Source organism: Balaenoptera musculus, chromosome 10, assembly GCF_009873245.2.
Source record: "Balaenoptera musculus isolate JJ_BM4_2016_0621 chromosome 10, mBalMus1.pri.v3, whole genome shotgun sequence".
In the NCBI taxonomy this organism is placed as follows: domain Eukaryota; kingdom Metazoa; phylum Chordata; class Mammalia; order Artiodactyla; family Balaenopteridae; genus Balaenoptera; species Balaenoptera musculus.
The window spans coordinates 6223798-6238962 of NC_045794.1; the positions used below are offsets into that span (position 1 = coordinate 6223798).

A 15165-nucleotide genomic window follows, 5' to 3' on the forward strand; every position below is an offset into this window, starting at 1 on the left:
AAGTACCCAGTCCCCTCAAAAAAAACACACAGTGGCCAGAGATTGTAAAATGTGTATTAAATTTCACATCCACAGTGGGGAAGCCATCCTCACAGAGGTAAGAGTTCCAACCCAGTAACAATGGCAATGAGCCACCCCAGTCTAGTTCAACCATCCATCGAAGACAGCAGGGGCTGGCTGCCGCCTCTGGACAGAGATTTTCTCCTCTTTGCTGGCGGGGGCCGGCTGTAACTGCGGGGGGACATGATTGGAGTCTTAGGTCCCTTGCGGGTGCCATTCTGTTTCTGGAAGGCAGCTTTCTTGAAAGGCTGCTCTGGCACCTGCTGCTTAACCTCCTCAGCCCCGGTGGCGTTCCCAAGGGGCTGATCACGGTCCTCGGGCTTGAGAGTGGCCTGGGTCTTGGAGAGGGACGGCGCAGCAGGTGTTTCTGTGTAGGTGCCCTTGGGAGCAGCACGCTGCTTCCGGAGGGCAGCTTTCTTGGAGGACTGCAGTTTGGGTGACTGTTGCTTTAGTTTCCCAGACACCTTTGGTTCCCTGACCACTGCTGCTTTTTCAGCTGGCTGACTGCTATCCTGGAGCTTGGAGGAAGCTTGGGCCTTTGTAACAGAAAACACAGTGGACAATTCTGAGTCTGTCCCTTTGGAGATGCCATTCTGCTTCTGGAAGGAAGCCTTCTTGGGATGTTGCCGTTTCTGCAGCCGCTGCTTTGCTTGACCAGCCACTCCGGCCTTCTTGGCAGGCAGGCTGCTGCACTCAGGCTGGGGGGTCACCGGCCCTTTCAGGTTGGGCAAGTCTAGGTCTGTAAGGGTGGATATCACAGAATCTCCTGAGGGTAAAATTAAACACATGGTTTGAGAAAACAGGCCTCATCCCTGGGTCTTGATCATTAGTGGAGGAGGTAAGTAGAGGTATTAAAATAAGGAAACTGCCTGGGTACTATCTCTTGGCCAAGTGTTCCACACAATTGGGACGGTGCCTGAGAGCAGATTACCTGGATTCATATTACTTAATATCACCTGGTCTTTACTCAAGTCATATTTGAACCCTGTATTAAAGAGAAGGATCACTACCCATCCTTGGGCCAAAAGGTTTTCAGAGGAAGCTGTGCCCCCTTGAGGCCCAGCAGGTAACAAGACACTCTAAAGAGGAGGTGAATCCTGAAAAAACCTGAAGCACTGGGCTCTCTTTTAATCAGAAAAGGTATTTTTTTCATGCAGAGTTTGATGAGATGCAGGAAAATAAGAAAGCACACAGAGCAACTAGAAACAGCCAGTCTTCATTAATGAAGACTGATATATTAAATATGTATCTTTACAGTTACAGCAAAAAAAAAAATGCAGGAAATTTTGCTACTTCTTAAAGAGGTTTTTGTTCTGTTAACATTCAGATGTGACTTTTGTTAAGAGGCATTGTTTATAAAGACAAAAAAAAAATCAACTCAATAAGTGACGTGGTTTGTGTCCAGAGAAGCCCGCCTCTCCCTCTTCCAACTCAACTCAGGGTGGCATCCCAGCAGGCAGAGCCCTCAGGCTTGTTTCAGAAAACCCCACCCTTCCCCCCTTGAGATCCAGGCCAGACTCCTCAAGATGGCTGAGGAAACGATCTGCAATTAGTGTGATGGGCTCAGAGAACGGACAGTTCTGAGGAGTTGCGTGCCAACCCAGTGCTGACAAGGCTGGACCGGCAGAGGTCTATTACCAGGAAGGCAACCCTCGGTCAAGAAACCACACTCGCGCTGGGAATGCATTTAGTGCCGAACAACTGCAGCCATTTGGCAGAATCAAGGAAAAGACCCCATCCACGTGAACCCCTTAACGTAACGAATGGGGCCCAGGCTTGGGAACAACTCTAGCTGGGATGAAAGGGGTCTCTCACCCAAGCGTGCCAAGGCCGGGAGAGGGAGGCCGAGATCCACCCTTCCCCACAGTCACACTAGAAAGCCTCCTGAAGCTACGGTAGAAAGAGCAAAGGTGGAGAGGAGAGGTACAAAGAGCACACCGCTTACCTGTTTGCGACTGGGGGATAGAATTGGAGAATTTCTTGAACTTGGCAATAAAGAAACCGTCCACGTTGTGGGTGTGAGGGTAGACGCGGCGGGTGGAGCGCAGGGTGGGGTGGAAGCGCCTTTCCCGGAAGCGGGTGAAGCCCTCCTGGCCGAAGTCCAGGCCCGTGGGCACCAGCCGCACGTTCCTTTTTCTCAGGGCGTAGTCTACCACCCACTCGTTCTCTTCCACCTGACGTGTGGAGGAGACAGAGATGGAAGGGAAAGCGGAGCTGGAGCCAAAGGGGTGCTGGAGGGCGCCAGCGCCAGCACTGCCCCATCTCGCTCCACGACAGGCCTCACCATGATGGAGCAGGTACAGTAGACGAGGTAGCCCCCTGTCTTGGAGGTGGCGCTGACAGAGTCAATAGCACTCAGGAGCAGCTCCTTCTGAAGGTGAGCACAGCGCAAGATGTCCTTCTCATCCTGTCCCAAGACGGAGAGACCCACAGCGTGGGAATTTCTCAAGGTGGCCTCCGGAGACGTGAGCTGCTGGCTGCCCACCTCCCACTCCGCTTTGCCAGCCCCCGTTCCCCCCGAGACTTTTCAGCTGGTCCCCCACCCCCCTGCACCTTGTTAGTCTTCACGCTGGGTCCTTGGAGATGATCCCAGTGCCGCTGCAGGGAGCATCCAGCAGGACCCGGTCAAAGCCCCCCACCACCTGGGGAAAAAAGTAGGCTAAGTGGATGTTTCTGGCAACCTGAACCATACCGATTATTTCCTAAGGGCAGGTCTCAACGCCCTGAGGTCGGGAAGGGAGCAGGTGAGACGCCCCAGGAGCGACGCACAGCGGGGAGCCCCACCTTGGGAAACTGGCGCCCGTCACAGTGGCTGATGACGGTGTTGGTGACGCCCAGCCGGTGCAGGTTGCCCACGACGCTCCTGAGCCGCTCGGCGTTGGCATCATTGGCGACGATCACGCCTGTGTTCTTCATGAGCTGGGCTGAAGGGAGGAGGCACAGTGCTCGCCGGCAGCTCCGGCGCCTCCACACCTGCTGGCCACCCCCTAGCCCAAGAATCTGCCTGTGAAGTCTCACCCCTTCCCCAAATAAGCCGCAACCCCACTGGCCACCCAGTCTGCACTGGCCCTGTGACGAGCAAGCCCACCAGGATGACTTTTCTGATTGTTACTGAACGCCCTTCTGATCCTTCAGGCTAAGTTACTTCTTCCAAGGGATAACAGTTTAATAAAATGGTTACGACTAATTATATGTAGCGGTTACCGTGCCAGGGACTTGCATATGCGCACCTCAACCCTCACGACCCAAGCATAACGTAACAGCCAACACGAGCACCATCACCTCGCCATTCCACAGATGCCCAAGGTCACGTGGGCAGTAAGAGGCCCTCGTGGGGCTGGAGCTGGGCCCACTCCAGAACCTGTGCTGCTCCCCACTCCGCTGACCGCCTGTGCAACCCCACCTCCTTTCATAAGCAGAGAGCCAGCTGAAGCCTAGCCCCGCCGGCCCTTCTCATACCTATGTAGCGGTCTTTCCTCCAGGGGCACAACACATGTCCAGGATCCGCTCATGTTCCTGGGGTGCCAAGGCCATGACGGGCAAATGCTGGAGGCCCCCTGCAGCATGTAGTGCCCAGCCAGGTACTCGGGAGTGGCACCTGTGGATGAGGACCCGCCTGTGACATTGCTGGGACGAGGGCAGGGGCGGAAGGGCTCCGGGGCGGGAACACTTACCAATGGGCACCGAAGAATCATATACCACGAGTCCAGTCTTCGACAACTTGCCCAGGGGATCCAGGTTAACCCCACGATTGATCAGCGCTGAGGATAAGATGGATGAACGTGTTAAAACCTCGAAGCTACTCTACCCAGTAGGTGGATGGAGATGTGAAACCCTGGTCCTGGCGGGAGGCCCATGGCACCACAACCCCTAGAGCTTAGTCAGGACACAATCATCACAGGCGCACAGAAGAGTCTGTCCCATCCCGTCCCGTGGTCTCCTTTTCCTTAGCCTCAGGTTCTCACTCAAGGTCTGAACTCCATCCCAATGGAGCACACTGCCAGCTCCTGTTCTTTTATCTCCTGGAAGTGGACCCCGATTTTCCAAGAGCCTCAGCCCCCTTGCCATCCTAACACTTAGTATTATTGGTTATAGCAACTTTAAAGATAATTATCGAGTTACCTTCCAGGAGAGACAACAGAAGATAGACACCAGGAGACAGACAACACACAGGGTCACACCACTGCCTCTGGCACCAGGGTTTTAACCTTGGGCCCCTGAACCCTTGGAAACGAGGAGCTTAAAATACTGCTTGTGCGTGCGTGTCACGTCTTTTCCTGGGGACAGGAATCACAGTCTCACCAGCTTCTCAATGATTACAAGGCAGACCACCCCCTCCCACTTCTCTGTGCGGCCGGCACTTTCATCGTGATGCGGATTGTCTCAGCCCTGTCACAGGAGCAGAGGCTGAAGGGACGAGCTCCCCAATCGACAGAGTCCTCAGCCCCTGCCAGACAGACCCAGCGTGACACTAGGCCTAGGTCTGACTCCTGGGACCATGCCTTGTACGAGAAGTGCCTAGGTACTAAGACCCCCCACGCCCAGTAGGGTGGGACGGGGGAGTCTCTGGGATTCGCAGAAGCCAGTGCCTCCCTGAGACAAGCAAACCTCAGAGCCCACCCCTCACCTGAGCGAGGGTCCCGGCGCCGGGTCTTCAAGGTATTCGTCCTGAGGGTGATGGGCCGAGGCACCTCATTGGCTTCCCAAAACTCCACCAGCTGGGACAGGAGCATGGCGGGAGCAGGTCAGGCTGGCCTAGGGGCGCAGCCAGAAAAGCAGAGAGCAAGGGGGCTGGCTGCCTTCTTACACAGTGTAAGAGAAGAGAGGGTGAGGAAAGAAAAGCATGAAGGGCATCAGAACGGCAAGTCGGTGTACCTCAGACAGAGGGAAGAGGTCCATGAGCTTGCCAAGGAGGAAGTCTCCGTAGGAGTAGTAAGTGGCCAGATCCTTCCGAAGCCGCTACTGCAGATATTCAGAACGAGAACCGACCTTCCTCCCGCTGAGTCCCAAAATCGCGCAGCACTCCCACTATATCTTGGATGCGCTGTGAACTCGTTGCAAGTCTGGAACCTGGGCATGTGGACCTGTTAAGGAACTGCTTCCTGATTTCCTGGGGCCTGGAAGTGCCTTCTCCCACAGCATCCCCCTCCGGCTCCCCTGCACCAGAAGGATATCCTGCTCCATCTCCCCAGCAGGGGGCAGCACAAAAGCCTCCTCCTCGTCCACATTGATCCGCAGGTCTCCTTCCATCTCATCATCCTCTTTGGGGCGTGACTCAGGGGACACTTTCTCCTCTTCCTCCTCTTCATAGGTCTCCTCCTCACTCCACTGGCCCCTACCAAACAGGTCCAAGAACAGAGTGGTTTCACAGATCAAAGCAGACACCTCCTCCTTAGTCACATTTTCCTTCATCCCAGCCGCTGCCTACTCTCCACCCTAAGAGTTTCCAAAACTCACCCAGCAACGCCTCCTGGGCCTTCTGCTTCCGAGCAGCCCTTTCAATGGGCAGCAACTGAATAAAGAGACAAGAGGCTGGTGATGCAAAGCTTGCCCTTCCACCAGCCCACGAAATACTTCCTACCTCTGTTTTTTTCCTAAATACAAACATAACTCTTGCTTCCAGAAAGAAATTTAGACCCTGAAGAAGTGAATATAAGATTAGCAAAATATTCACCATTACTGAAGTAAAATGATGGATTGAAAGAGTTCGTTACATTGTCCTTCCCATGCCCATATGTACATGGGTGGGTGGGTGGGCGGGACACGGACACACACAAACTGCCCTGGGCGCCCATTTTGCCATATTTTCCTCCATGCTTACTCTACATTTTTCACATAGTTAAAATCATGATTCGTTTTCAAGTCTGTTTCTTGCCTTTTCTCATTCACAGTTAGATCACAAGCATTTTCGCAGACATAATGACCAAACGTTAATTTAGCATACGAACGAACCATAGTTCATTTAAGCACATTAGGCATGTTGGAAGTTTCCAGAGTTTTGGCATTATGGTCCACATGGTGCCTGGAAATCGCAAAACAGTAGCTCCGTAGAGAGAAGGGGGGTTGGGGGAGAGGGGTCAAAGTGGGAACTTTCTTTTTGTTCCATACGACTCGATTATGCTTGAATTTTCCTAGTAACACACTCATATACTTAAACTGTATAATAATAATAACTTCTTATACTTCGGCAAGTAAACCTCTGTCTACATTCTGGATCACCTTCCTAAGGTGGGAATTACTAAGTGAAAAGAAAAACCTTTTTAAGGTTCTCAGATACCAAATGCTTTAAAAAAAAAAGTGTGTGCACTTCTAGTCCCAGCAGTGAGGCCATTACAAGCGTCCGCCTTACCGTATCCTTCCACAGCACTGAGCATCGTCATATTTTCAAGTGCTCCATCCTGCGGCTCTTTTAAACTTGCACACGCGCTGAGAGGAGGTAAGGTGCTACGAAAGGTGATGGAACACTAAATCCCTTTTCTCCACTCAGGCTTATCCTTGTCACTGAGAGATAGTCTCAAGGATCTGGAAAGACTCTAGAAGGCAAGGATAGCTTTCTGAAGACCCAGCAGAGAGATAAAGCTCACCTCTTCACCGTCATCCTCATCTTCGTCCTCTGGAGCTGGAGTCAGCCTCCATAGTCATCTACCATATCAGCATCCACCTGTCCTCGGAGCCCAGAGGTCCCCTTGGTTCACACACCATCCCCTTCAGAGTCTTCCTCCTCTCTCTTCCTCGTCACTGCTATGGGTTGGTGCTGGGCGCTTCTTGCCTCGAGCACTGTTAAATAAGGACGGGGCTCCCTTCTTACTGGGTGCCTGGACAGCTCCTGCAGAGATTCCAAAGGGTTTGAAGAATCCTGGACTGATGGCAGCCGCACACTGATGGAGCCTGTACTTTCTACCCCCAAGAACGTCCTCTGGCTGTTCCTTTCACTTCAGAAATACTCAACAAGCCCCTCCCTACCCAGGACCCCAGAGGACTCCTCACGTGGCACCAGCTCCTATTCCACTGACCTTTTGATAGCTTTCCAGGCAATGGTTGGCCCCAGGGGACTTATTCATCTCAGGGGCTTCAGTAGAGCCCAACCCTCCTCCTGGCTGCCCTGAAAACATTAAAGGAGTGAGGAAATGGAACCACCTCTCTAGCTTCTGCCACTTGCCAGTGCAGGGAAACCTGACAGTCCCCAACAGCTCTTTCCATCAGTCATGATCACATGGGAGCATGTGCCTAAAGATGAGTGGTACCAATTTAATCTGTGTAACATAAGTCTGACATGCCACACTCACCTCTTCGGGCACGACTGGACAGCCTCTTTACATTTTCATCACCACCTGTTTAAAAAAAAAAATTTAAAAACACGCAGAACAGGAGGTTACAGGGGAAATGAAAAAAAGCAACGGGAAAGGAAGTAAAAGGGAAGAGAATTGGAACACTAGTTAGAGGCAGTAGATTATAACTCACTCCACTGTGCTCTATCGGGAGCTGCATAAGAGATGTAAAGGAGATGACTTCCATCTGGCTGTTTATCAGCCAAATCCAAACTGGGCCTCCCTCCAGACTGATTTCAACAAACAGCATCATCATCATTCTGGTAACACAGATTCAAAACTTTCTTCTGCCCTTTCTTTTACTCTCAACTCATCAGTTACCAACCACAATAGATTTTACCTTTACAACTGCTGCTGTTCATATATATTCTCCAAGAAACAGAAAGTTTAAATCTCAGCTCTGTCATTTAATAATTATCTACAGGTTAACCTCTCAGCACCCATTTCCTTAGCAGGGCTTCTCTCACAGGACACTGAGAATGAGAGGATACCATGTGTCCAAAGGCTTCGGTATAGTGTTTAGCATTTGCCAACACCTCAGTAAACTGCATCTTTTATATGATGCTCAACACAAACTACCTGCCCATTCTTCCCTCCCACCCAGTCTTCCATGCAGTAGACTACTAACCATGCGGGAACCAGATCTGTGCTTTCCCATCTCCATGCCCTCCACAATGAGGTTCAACAGTGACTGGACTATACCCTTCCAACTTCCACTTGCTAAAATGTCACCCATTTTTCAAAACCCAACTGCTTCACGAAATCTTTTCAAACAAAATCTTTTCAAACTCTCTAACTCCGTGGGATCCCCCTTCCTCTGAACTCCCTTAGTGTTAAACCACACCTCTCCTTACATGGGTACTTGTGTCCCTGTCGCATCTTCCCTAAGTTCTAAACGCTAATGAGAGTATTTCATTCCTACTTATTTCCTAGTAACTCATTAAAAGAAAACTCCGCCTGAACAGAAAACGAACACACAAAATGACTTTAAAAAACGGAAGAGTTACGCTACAGGTAAAAGAACAGCGCAAAAGCTGGAGAAGCGGGAGAGGGAGCACGCCAGACCCTTACCTGCAGGCAAGAATCTGGCAAGTTCGGTCTCGGCGCCTTTCTGTTTCCGGGCCTTTCGGCCCGGCCCGCGCTTCTCCTTCTTCGTAGGGTCCAATTTACGCCCCATGGTACTAGGGAAAACAAAACGGGAGACAGTAGAGGAGCGCGTGTTGTAAGGGAAAGGCAGAACGCAGACGAAGCGAAATGGAGCGGGAGAGGGTATCGCCTCCACCAGAACCTCGACTCAACAGCCCCTCGAGGCCTGGCCAAACGTCCACTCCACGCTGAGCCCCGGGCCCTGGGTTCCACGCCGTAGGTACCGCGCGTCCCGCCCCCCTCCCCACGCCCCAGTCCAGGTCAGCGCCTCACCCTTCCTTCCCCAAATTCCTCCAGACCCGCCCGAAGCCTAGGCTCACCTGGAAGCCAATCCAGCTCCGAGACGGGGTTCGGAAGCAGGCGCGGGGCTCCACGTGCGGCCCAGGTCAGGCGCTCCAACGCCACACCACGGAAACGTCTCACGCATGCGCCCTACACGCCTGCCGAGGCCCCGCCTCTTCCGGCCTTCCTGTCCGCCGCGGAAGCCGGAACGTTTGCTCCCCATGCCCGCGCGGGGCCTGGGGGCCGTGCGGCCGGGCACTATTCTCGGGCGGACCGCCCTGCTTTCCCCCCGGGCGGAGAAGGCGGTGCACCCAAGGCGTTTTCGGCTTCCCCGCCCTCCCCTCCGGGCGTGGGCCTTTAGCCTCACTGCAGAGTTCAGTCAGAAATACTGTACCCGAAAGCCGCCCCTTCCCCTCGAACGGAGGCGCCACAGCCGGGCCCCTCCTCCGCCCGACGTCGCCTCAAGATCGGGGGACCCCACGCCTGCGACGCGGAAACCCTCTTCCTTGACCCCAGACCCCGCGCTCCCCCTCAGGTAACGGTCCTCTCTGCCCAGGTTTCCGTCTTGGAGGTCGGGAGGAAGGCATCTCGCGTCCTGACTTCATTCACGCAAGTTAACAGAAAAACCGACTTCAGCCTTTCTTCAAAGAGACAGCAAGGTGGTGCTTAGCTGTTAAAACTGTTCCAGCCCTTCATTGGTTTCGTCTTCCCAACTCTGCGAGGAAGACCCCTTCATTTTATACGCGCGACGTCCACAGCCCGGAGAAGTCCGCTTCCGCACCCTCGCGGAGCCAGGAGGCCGCGGTGGACTGTGGACCCGGGGGCTCCGGTGGCCCCGCTGTGCCCAGGTGGGCTTGTCAGCACGGGCACGTGCACAGCGGGAACTCGGCTCTTTCGTGAAATCTCAGGACACAAGGAAACCCTTCGTCTCCAAACACACATGTCCCAGGGCTCCCATCAGAAACACTCATCCACCTGCACCTACACCCACACTGAACGAGAGCACTAAAATACAAGGAAACTTTTATTTTCAATTTTCGTCAAGAAATTTGCTGTGGTTTTTTATGCTTTTGTTTTTTTTTTTTTTTTTTTTTTCCATTTTATTTAATTCTAGCCACTCAGGGGCTGGAGCCGCTGGGTTCCTGGTATTAAAAAGATGCCAACAGAGGTAGCTGTGTCTCACCCAGGGGCCCGGCCCACTGTGAATACCCCCCAAAAAAGGAGAAAAAACACAAAATAAACCAACAAAATAAAACCAAAAGGAGGAAGAAATTCTGATCATTCTCTTCAAGCCTGTTGGGAACCCGCAACAGTTTGTGTGTAACAGACGTTACAGTGGGGAGAAGCCAGGGCCCAGAAGGCCAGCCCGCCAGCTCCCCGCAGATGGCGCCGGCGCTACTGCTGCATGTCTCTCCAGCAGGAAGGGCACCACTGCCCCTCACTCCCTCCCCTCCCCCAGTGCTCAGCGGGGCTGTTCCTCTACAACTTGGAAGATGGGGCAGAAGGAAGGAGAGGGTCTCTCAGGCCCCCAGGGGAGAAGCTGGGCAAGGGAAAGTGAGGAAGGTCACTGCTCAGCGGTGGAGGTGGTATCATCCATCTGGAGCTTCACTGCTGCTGGGCTACCTATAGGAAGAGAGAGCCAAGGGAGTCAGAATTCCAGACTCCAGGAACCCACCTGATCCCAAGGGAACTCACTGGTAAGCCAGCCCCACCTGCCCAGTATGTAAAGCTAGGGACAGACAGCAGAGTTAAAGTTCTAGAATGGCTCCGTTGGAAGAGCTGGCCAGATGAAAATGGTCCTATACCTGCTGTGGAGGTGGTTCAGGTGCCCGGTTTGCCAGGCGACTGAGAATATTACGCTCTGACATCTGTAGCCTCACAGCAACTGGGGGAATTCGGGCAATAGTAGCTGGGAGTCGAGTCACATCGGCTTTCATGTCACTCAGCAGTTCTTCTAGCTGTTTCAGAACTGCAGGGGGAAGAAAAAGAGGCGGTGAGCCATGGTGGTCAAGACCGAGGTCCATCTTCCCGTTAAGTGGACCCCCCACCCATTACTTCTCAATGACCAAGTGACTGATGTGCTGGAGTATTGTCTTTTGTCACCGAGTCACCTTACCTGGCTCCACCACACTCAAATTCCTGTCCCTCATGTTCCAGTTCCAGCTGTCCGTGATTCTGTGCTTTCTAAAGCCACCTGTCCCTTGATCCCTATTTCCTCTATTTCCTCCACTTCTTCAATAGCTATTCCTATTGTTTCCTCTTCTCACTATCTTTCCTCTGCACCTTTGGAGCTGTCTCCCTCTTGCTTTATAACAGCTTTCTTTTCCTCATTTCACCCTCCATCCCCCTCACAATGTCTTAACTTTAATTAAAAGCAGAATGTTGAAAGCAGTCTAGAATTTGACAAGATCTTAAGTCACCCTGTTACCTCTAAACTATCCCAGATCACACTATATTATTCTGCTTTGCTTTCCACCTCCAAGAACTGGAATACGTTCAAGAGTTAAAAAGCAAAGAACTACTGTCCTTGACGGTCTCTAAGATGTTAGCTTCCTAAGAAGGAACGCAAGGATCCCCAGCACACCCTAAGCTCCCAGACAAAGAAAGGGGCTCCAAAAAAGGCTCAGACCTGAGAAGCAGGTGTGTGTCAGGGAGGGGCAGAGGAGGAGGGAGGCCAGGTCCGCGGGAGGCCGGGGAGCCACTGGCTACCTTTGTGCAGGACCGCGTTTGCTGGCTTGTTCCCCGCCATCGACTCCTTGGACAGGTGCTGATGACTCTCTGCCAAGCACTCCACCTCAGCAAAGCGGGTGTTCAGGGCCATGGAAGGGTGAGAGGGGTCCTCTGACATGTTCAGGTAAGCCGCCCGACGCAGCTGCTCCTCAATCACCAGGGCTTGTTCTAAGAGCTGGACAAGAGAGAAACAGGAGATGGCATTTCTCATGCGCCTCTCAGAACCCACTCCTGGCCAGTTCAACGTTCCATTGCCTTTTTCACCCCACTTTGAAGGTCTGTGTTTTTAAAGCTCTTTACCCTTTATTGATTCACTCTTACACAAAAATGATAAATCCTCAATTTAGAAAATACAGAATGTATAAAGAATTAAAATCACAATTCCACCTCCGAGAGATACTGTTAACATTTTGAGGTTTTTTGTTACATGTTTTTTACAAAATTAAGATTCTATATATGTATTTATATTGTTTTCACTCAAAGTGACATAGTAAGGCTCTTCCCTTGTTATTAGCTGCTCTTTATAAAAGATGGCTTTTTTTCCCCCATTCTTTTTCACATTCTTTTCCCGTTTAGGTTATTACAGAACACAGATGACTTAATGGTTGCATGGCAGTCCATCCTATGGATATATACCTACCCTATCACTTAAGTTGTTTTACTCTCTAAAATTATTCCTGTTGTTTCTTTTCTTTCATCTCTCTCTCTCTCTCTCTCACTCCCATTCCTTTCCTTCCTCAATAGGCAACCCTTCTAATACACCTACTGTGTGTCTTTTTGTGGGTTTTCTTGAAGACAGTATTGTTTCATGTGCACATTTCTCATTTACAGAATGTTTTTCTGTACATTATAAAATGCTTTTTCATTTCCCCACTATATATATTTTTTAAAGGTCCATTTATGTTACAAAACGTGTACTTTGTTGCTGCCAACTGTTTCTTAATGCTGGGTGATGTGAATCCACATTTTACCTACCCACACTCCCAATGTCAAACATCTAGGGTGCCTCCAGGCCCCACCACCAAAAATCATAATGCAACGAACACTTGCACATGTCACCTGATGGAGCTGTGTAAAACGGCCTTTGAAATACATTCCAAGGGACAGAATGTTGATTCATGACTTACGAGACTTATTTTACTCAAGTATCCACTGGTTCTTAAAAAGAATGAATCCACTAGGGGTCAGGAAAAAGGACAGTATGAGAATAATGGACTGTTGTTTCTTCCAGAAGACCTGGCTCCATTCAGGCCTACTAACTTATCCCCAAACAGACCAAGCACCTACTTTCAATCTATATACCACCCAGTCTCCTTCACCAGCTCCCCTCCCTCTTGCCCCAAACTATGAGCTTTCTCCAGGATCAGCGTCTCTCCTGGCATCAGCCAGCACCTCTATGCAAATGAGTTGGCGCTTTTCAGACATGCGTCTCAAGCACTGATTGTTCTGATCCCACTCGTGCACGCTTGATCACTTTGATCCCACTTGTTTAATGGTGGTGGGAGTACTGGGGGGATATTTACTTGTGAAAAACACCAAATGACTTGTCTAAAATTGAACTTAACTTTCTCCTCACTTCCCTGATCTGCCAATGATAATTTAACTTTCTCAGTGACTCAGACTCAAAACTTCAGTTATTTTTGGAGTCTCACTCCTTTGTATCTCAAATTCAATAAAGTAACTCAGGGGTCAGCAAACTATGGCCTGTGGGCCAAATCTGGGCCACTGCCTGTTTTTGGATGGTCCAAGAGCTAAGAATGGGTTCTTCATTTTTAAGTGGTTGAAAAAAAGTGAAAATAATAGTTTATAATGCTTCATACAAATTATATGAAGTTCAAATTTTAGTGTCGATAAATAAAGTTTTATTGGAACATATTCATACTTCTCACCTATGGCTGCTTGCACACTATGACAGAGTTGAGTGTCAGTGTCTCACAAAGCCTGAATTACTCTGGCCCCTTAAAAGAAAAAGTTTGCTGACCCCTACAGTAAATCAGTAAATCCTGTAAATTCCTTGGTGTTTCATTCCCTTTATCTTTTATTTATTTATTTATTTATTAGTATTTATTTATTTGGCTGCACCGGGTCTTAGTTGCAGCACGCTGGATCTTAGTTGTGGCATGGGGGATCTAATTCCCTGACCAGGGATCAAACCTGGGCCCCCTGCATTGGGAGCGCAGAGTCTTAACCACTGGATCCCCAGGGACGTCCCTCGTTCCCTTTATCTTATCCTTTTCATTTTCCACAACCAGCATCACAGACGAGCCCTTACTACCTCATGACTATATGATAGTTCTGTAATCTCACGAATGTTCTGTTTCAGTTTCCCTTGCTTGTATCAAAACCCTTCACAAACCCTCAATGGCTGCCCATGAACTATAAGGTAAAGTCCAAACTCTCTTATCTGGTGCCAAAAAACCTACCTACCGACCTCCAGCCTTACTTCTCTCTCCAACGTACCTCCCACCATCACCAACACAAGTGTCTTCTACACCCCACCTGGACTATTTGCTGTTTCCAAACACCATAAGCTCTACAGCCTCTGTCTTTGCCTAACCTAATTTTTTTTGATCAAAGAGCCTTCCATTTCTATCCGGCAATCGCTATTACAGTCACCAAAACTTCATTCCAATGGCATCTTCTCCCTGGAGCATTTGTGAGCTCTCTCCCCACTCCCCACATTCCCTCTGGAGAACTTTCTTAAGGATTTAGCAGTCTCCCTCACAACCCAAAGAATGACATTCATTTGACCACACATCTGCCTCTACGTTAAACTGAGAGCTCCTCGAGAACAGGCACCAGGCCTGTCCCTGGCCCACCCATTACCTAGCACATGATGTTTGAAGGTTTATTAGTGTACATTTCTTATTCCCCCAATTATACTCAGCGTTAAGATCCACGTGTCTCATCTCCATGGTATCCCATTATGATGGTCTGCACACAAGGTGCCCTTAATATGCATTTGCTGAATTCCTGAGGAAAACTCCCCCTCAGTCCTGGGCATATCAGCCCTAGTGATTCTGAAAATGGAGCTCTACACCTTTGCGTCTACTCCACCCTTCATCCACACAGACCCAGAAAAAAGTACCACCAGCCCACTGGCAGCCCTGCCTCCTCAGAGATCCAATTCAGTCCCACCTCTGTATCTTTCCTGAACACTCCAGCCTACTGTGTTCCCCCAGCACACCCACTGCACCGGTCTGTGTCATGCATCAGGCACAGTCACCTTCAGCCCTTAACCAACTGGGTAACCTTCAGGTCTGTATGTGTTGATCTCTAATATTTAAGATACTTGGGAGCAAAGCCTTTCACAGGATACAAAGCGAAATGCACAGGAGAACACAATAATCAGCATGGCTGAATGAGCCGACTCCCTCCTTTAGTCCCTTCTGCACTTTAAAGGCCGCCACTTCAACGCTGTATGCCTCTCCGTCCTGCTCACCTTGAACCTTCGGGCTAGAAACTTATTCTTGATCTCTAAGAAATTGCCACGGTTCATTTCACCCTTGAAAGGCTCATTGAGGATAGCATAGCGTGGGTCATTCTGGATGTCCTGCCACCGGGCATAGCCATGGCTATTGGAAAATTAATTGCTCAGGAAAAACGAAACAAGGAAATT

At 50.4% G+C, this 15165-nt stretch overlaps 2 protein-coding genes across 6 annotated transcripts in view; both read right to left on the minus strand.

Moving 5' to 3' along the window:
- Window positions 1–36: 36 nt before the first annotated feature.
- Window positions 37–8983, minus strand: NOP2 (NOP2 nucleolar protein). The gene is given in 24 exon segments (XM_036865253.1): window positions 37–826; window positions 2006–2234; window positions 2345–2467; window positions 2614–2630; window positions 2633–2702; window positions 2845–2984; window position 3297; window positions 3520–3605; window positions 3608–3658; window positions 3735–3821; window positions 4688–4778; window positions 4936–5043; window positions 5045–5106; window positions 5109–5138; window positions 5235–5395; window positions 5514–5572; window positions 6645–6680; window positions 6683–6784; window positions 6786–6886; window positions 7074–7100; window positions 7103–7162; window positions 7347–7391; window positions 8460–8569; window positions 8855–8983. Coding segments are annotated over 24 exon segments (2583 nt in total). The 5' UTR covers window positions 8962–8983; the 3' UTR covers window positions 37–146.
- An 875-nt stretch (window positions 8984–9858) lies between these two features.
- CHD4 (chromodomain helicase DNA binding protein 4) overlaps window positions 9859–15165 on the minus strand; it is a 30568-nt gene continuing 25261 nt past the window's right edge. For all 5 annotated transcript variants that reach the window (XM_036865240.1, XM_036865241.1, XM_036865239.1 and 2 more), the window contains 4 exons: window positions 14989–15121; window positions 11526–11721; window positions 10622–10785; window positions 9859–10439 (listed from right to left, as the gene is read on the minus strand). In XM_036865240.1, the coding sequence (XP_036721135.1) occupies window positions 10422–10439; window positions 10622–10785; window positions 11526–11721; window positions 14989–15121 (511 nt within the window). In that variant the 3' untranslated portion in view covers window positions 9859–10421. The remainder of the gene's footprint in view (window positions 10440–10621; window positions 10786–11525; window positions 11722–14988; window positions 15122–15165) is intronic.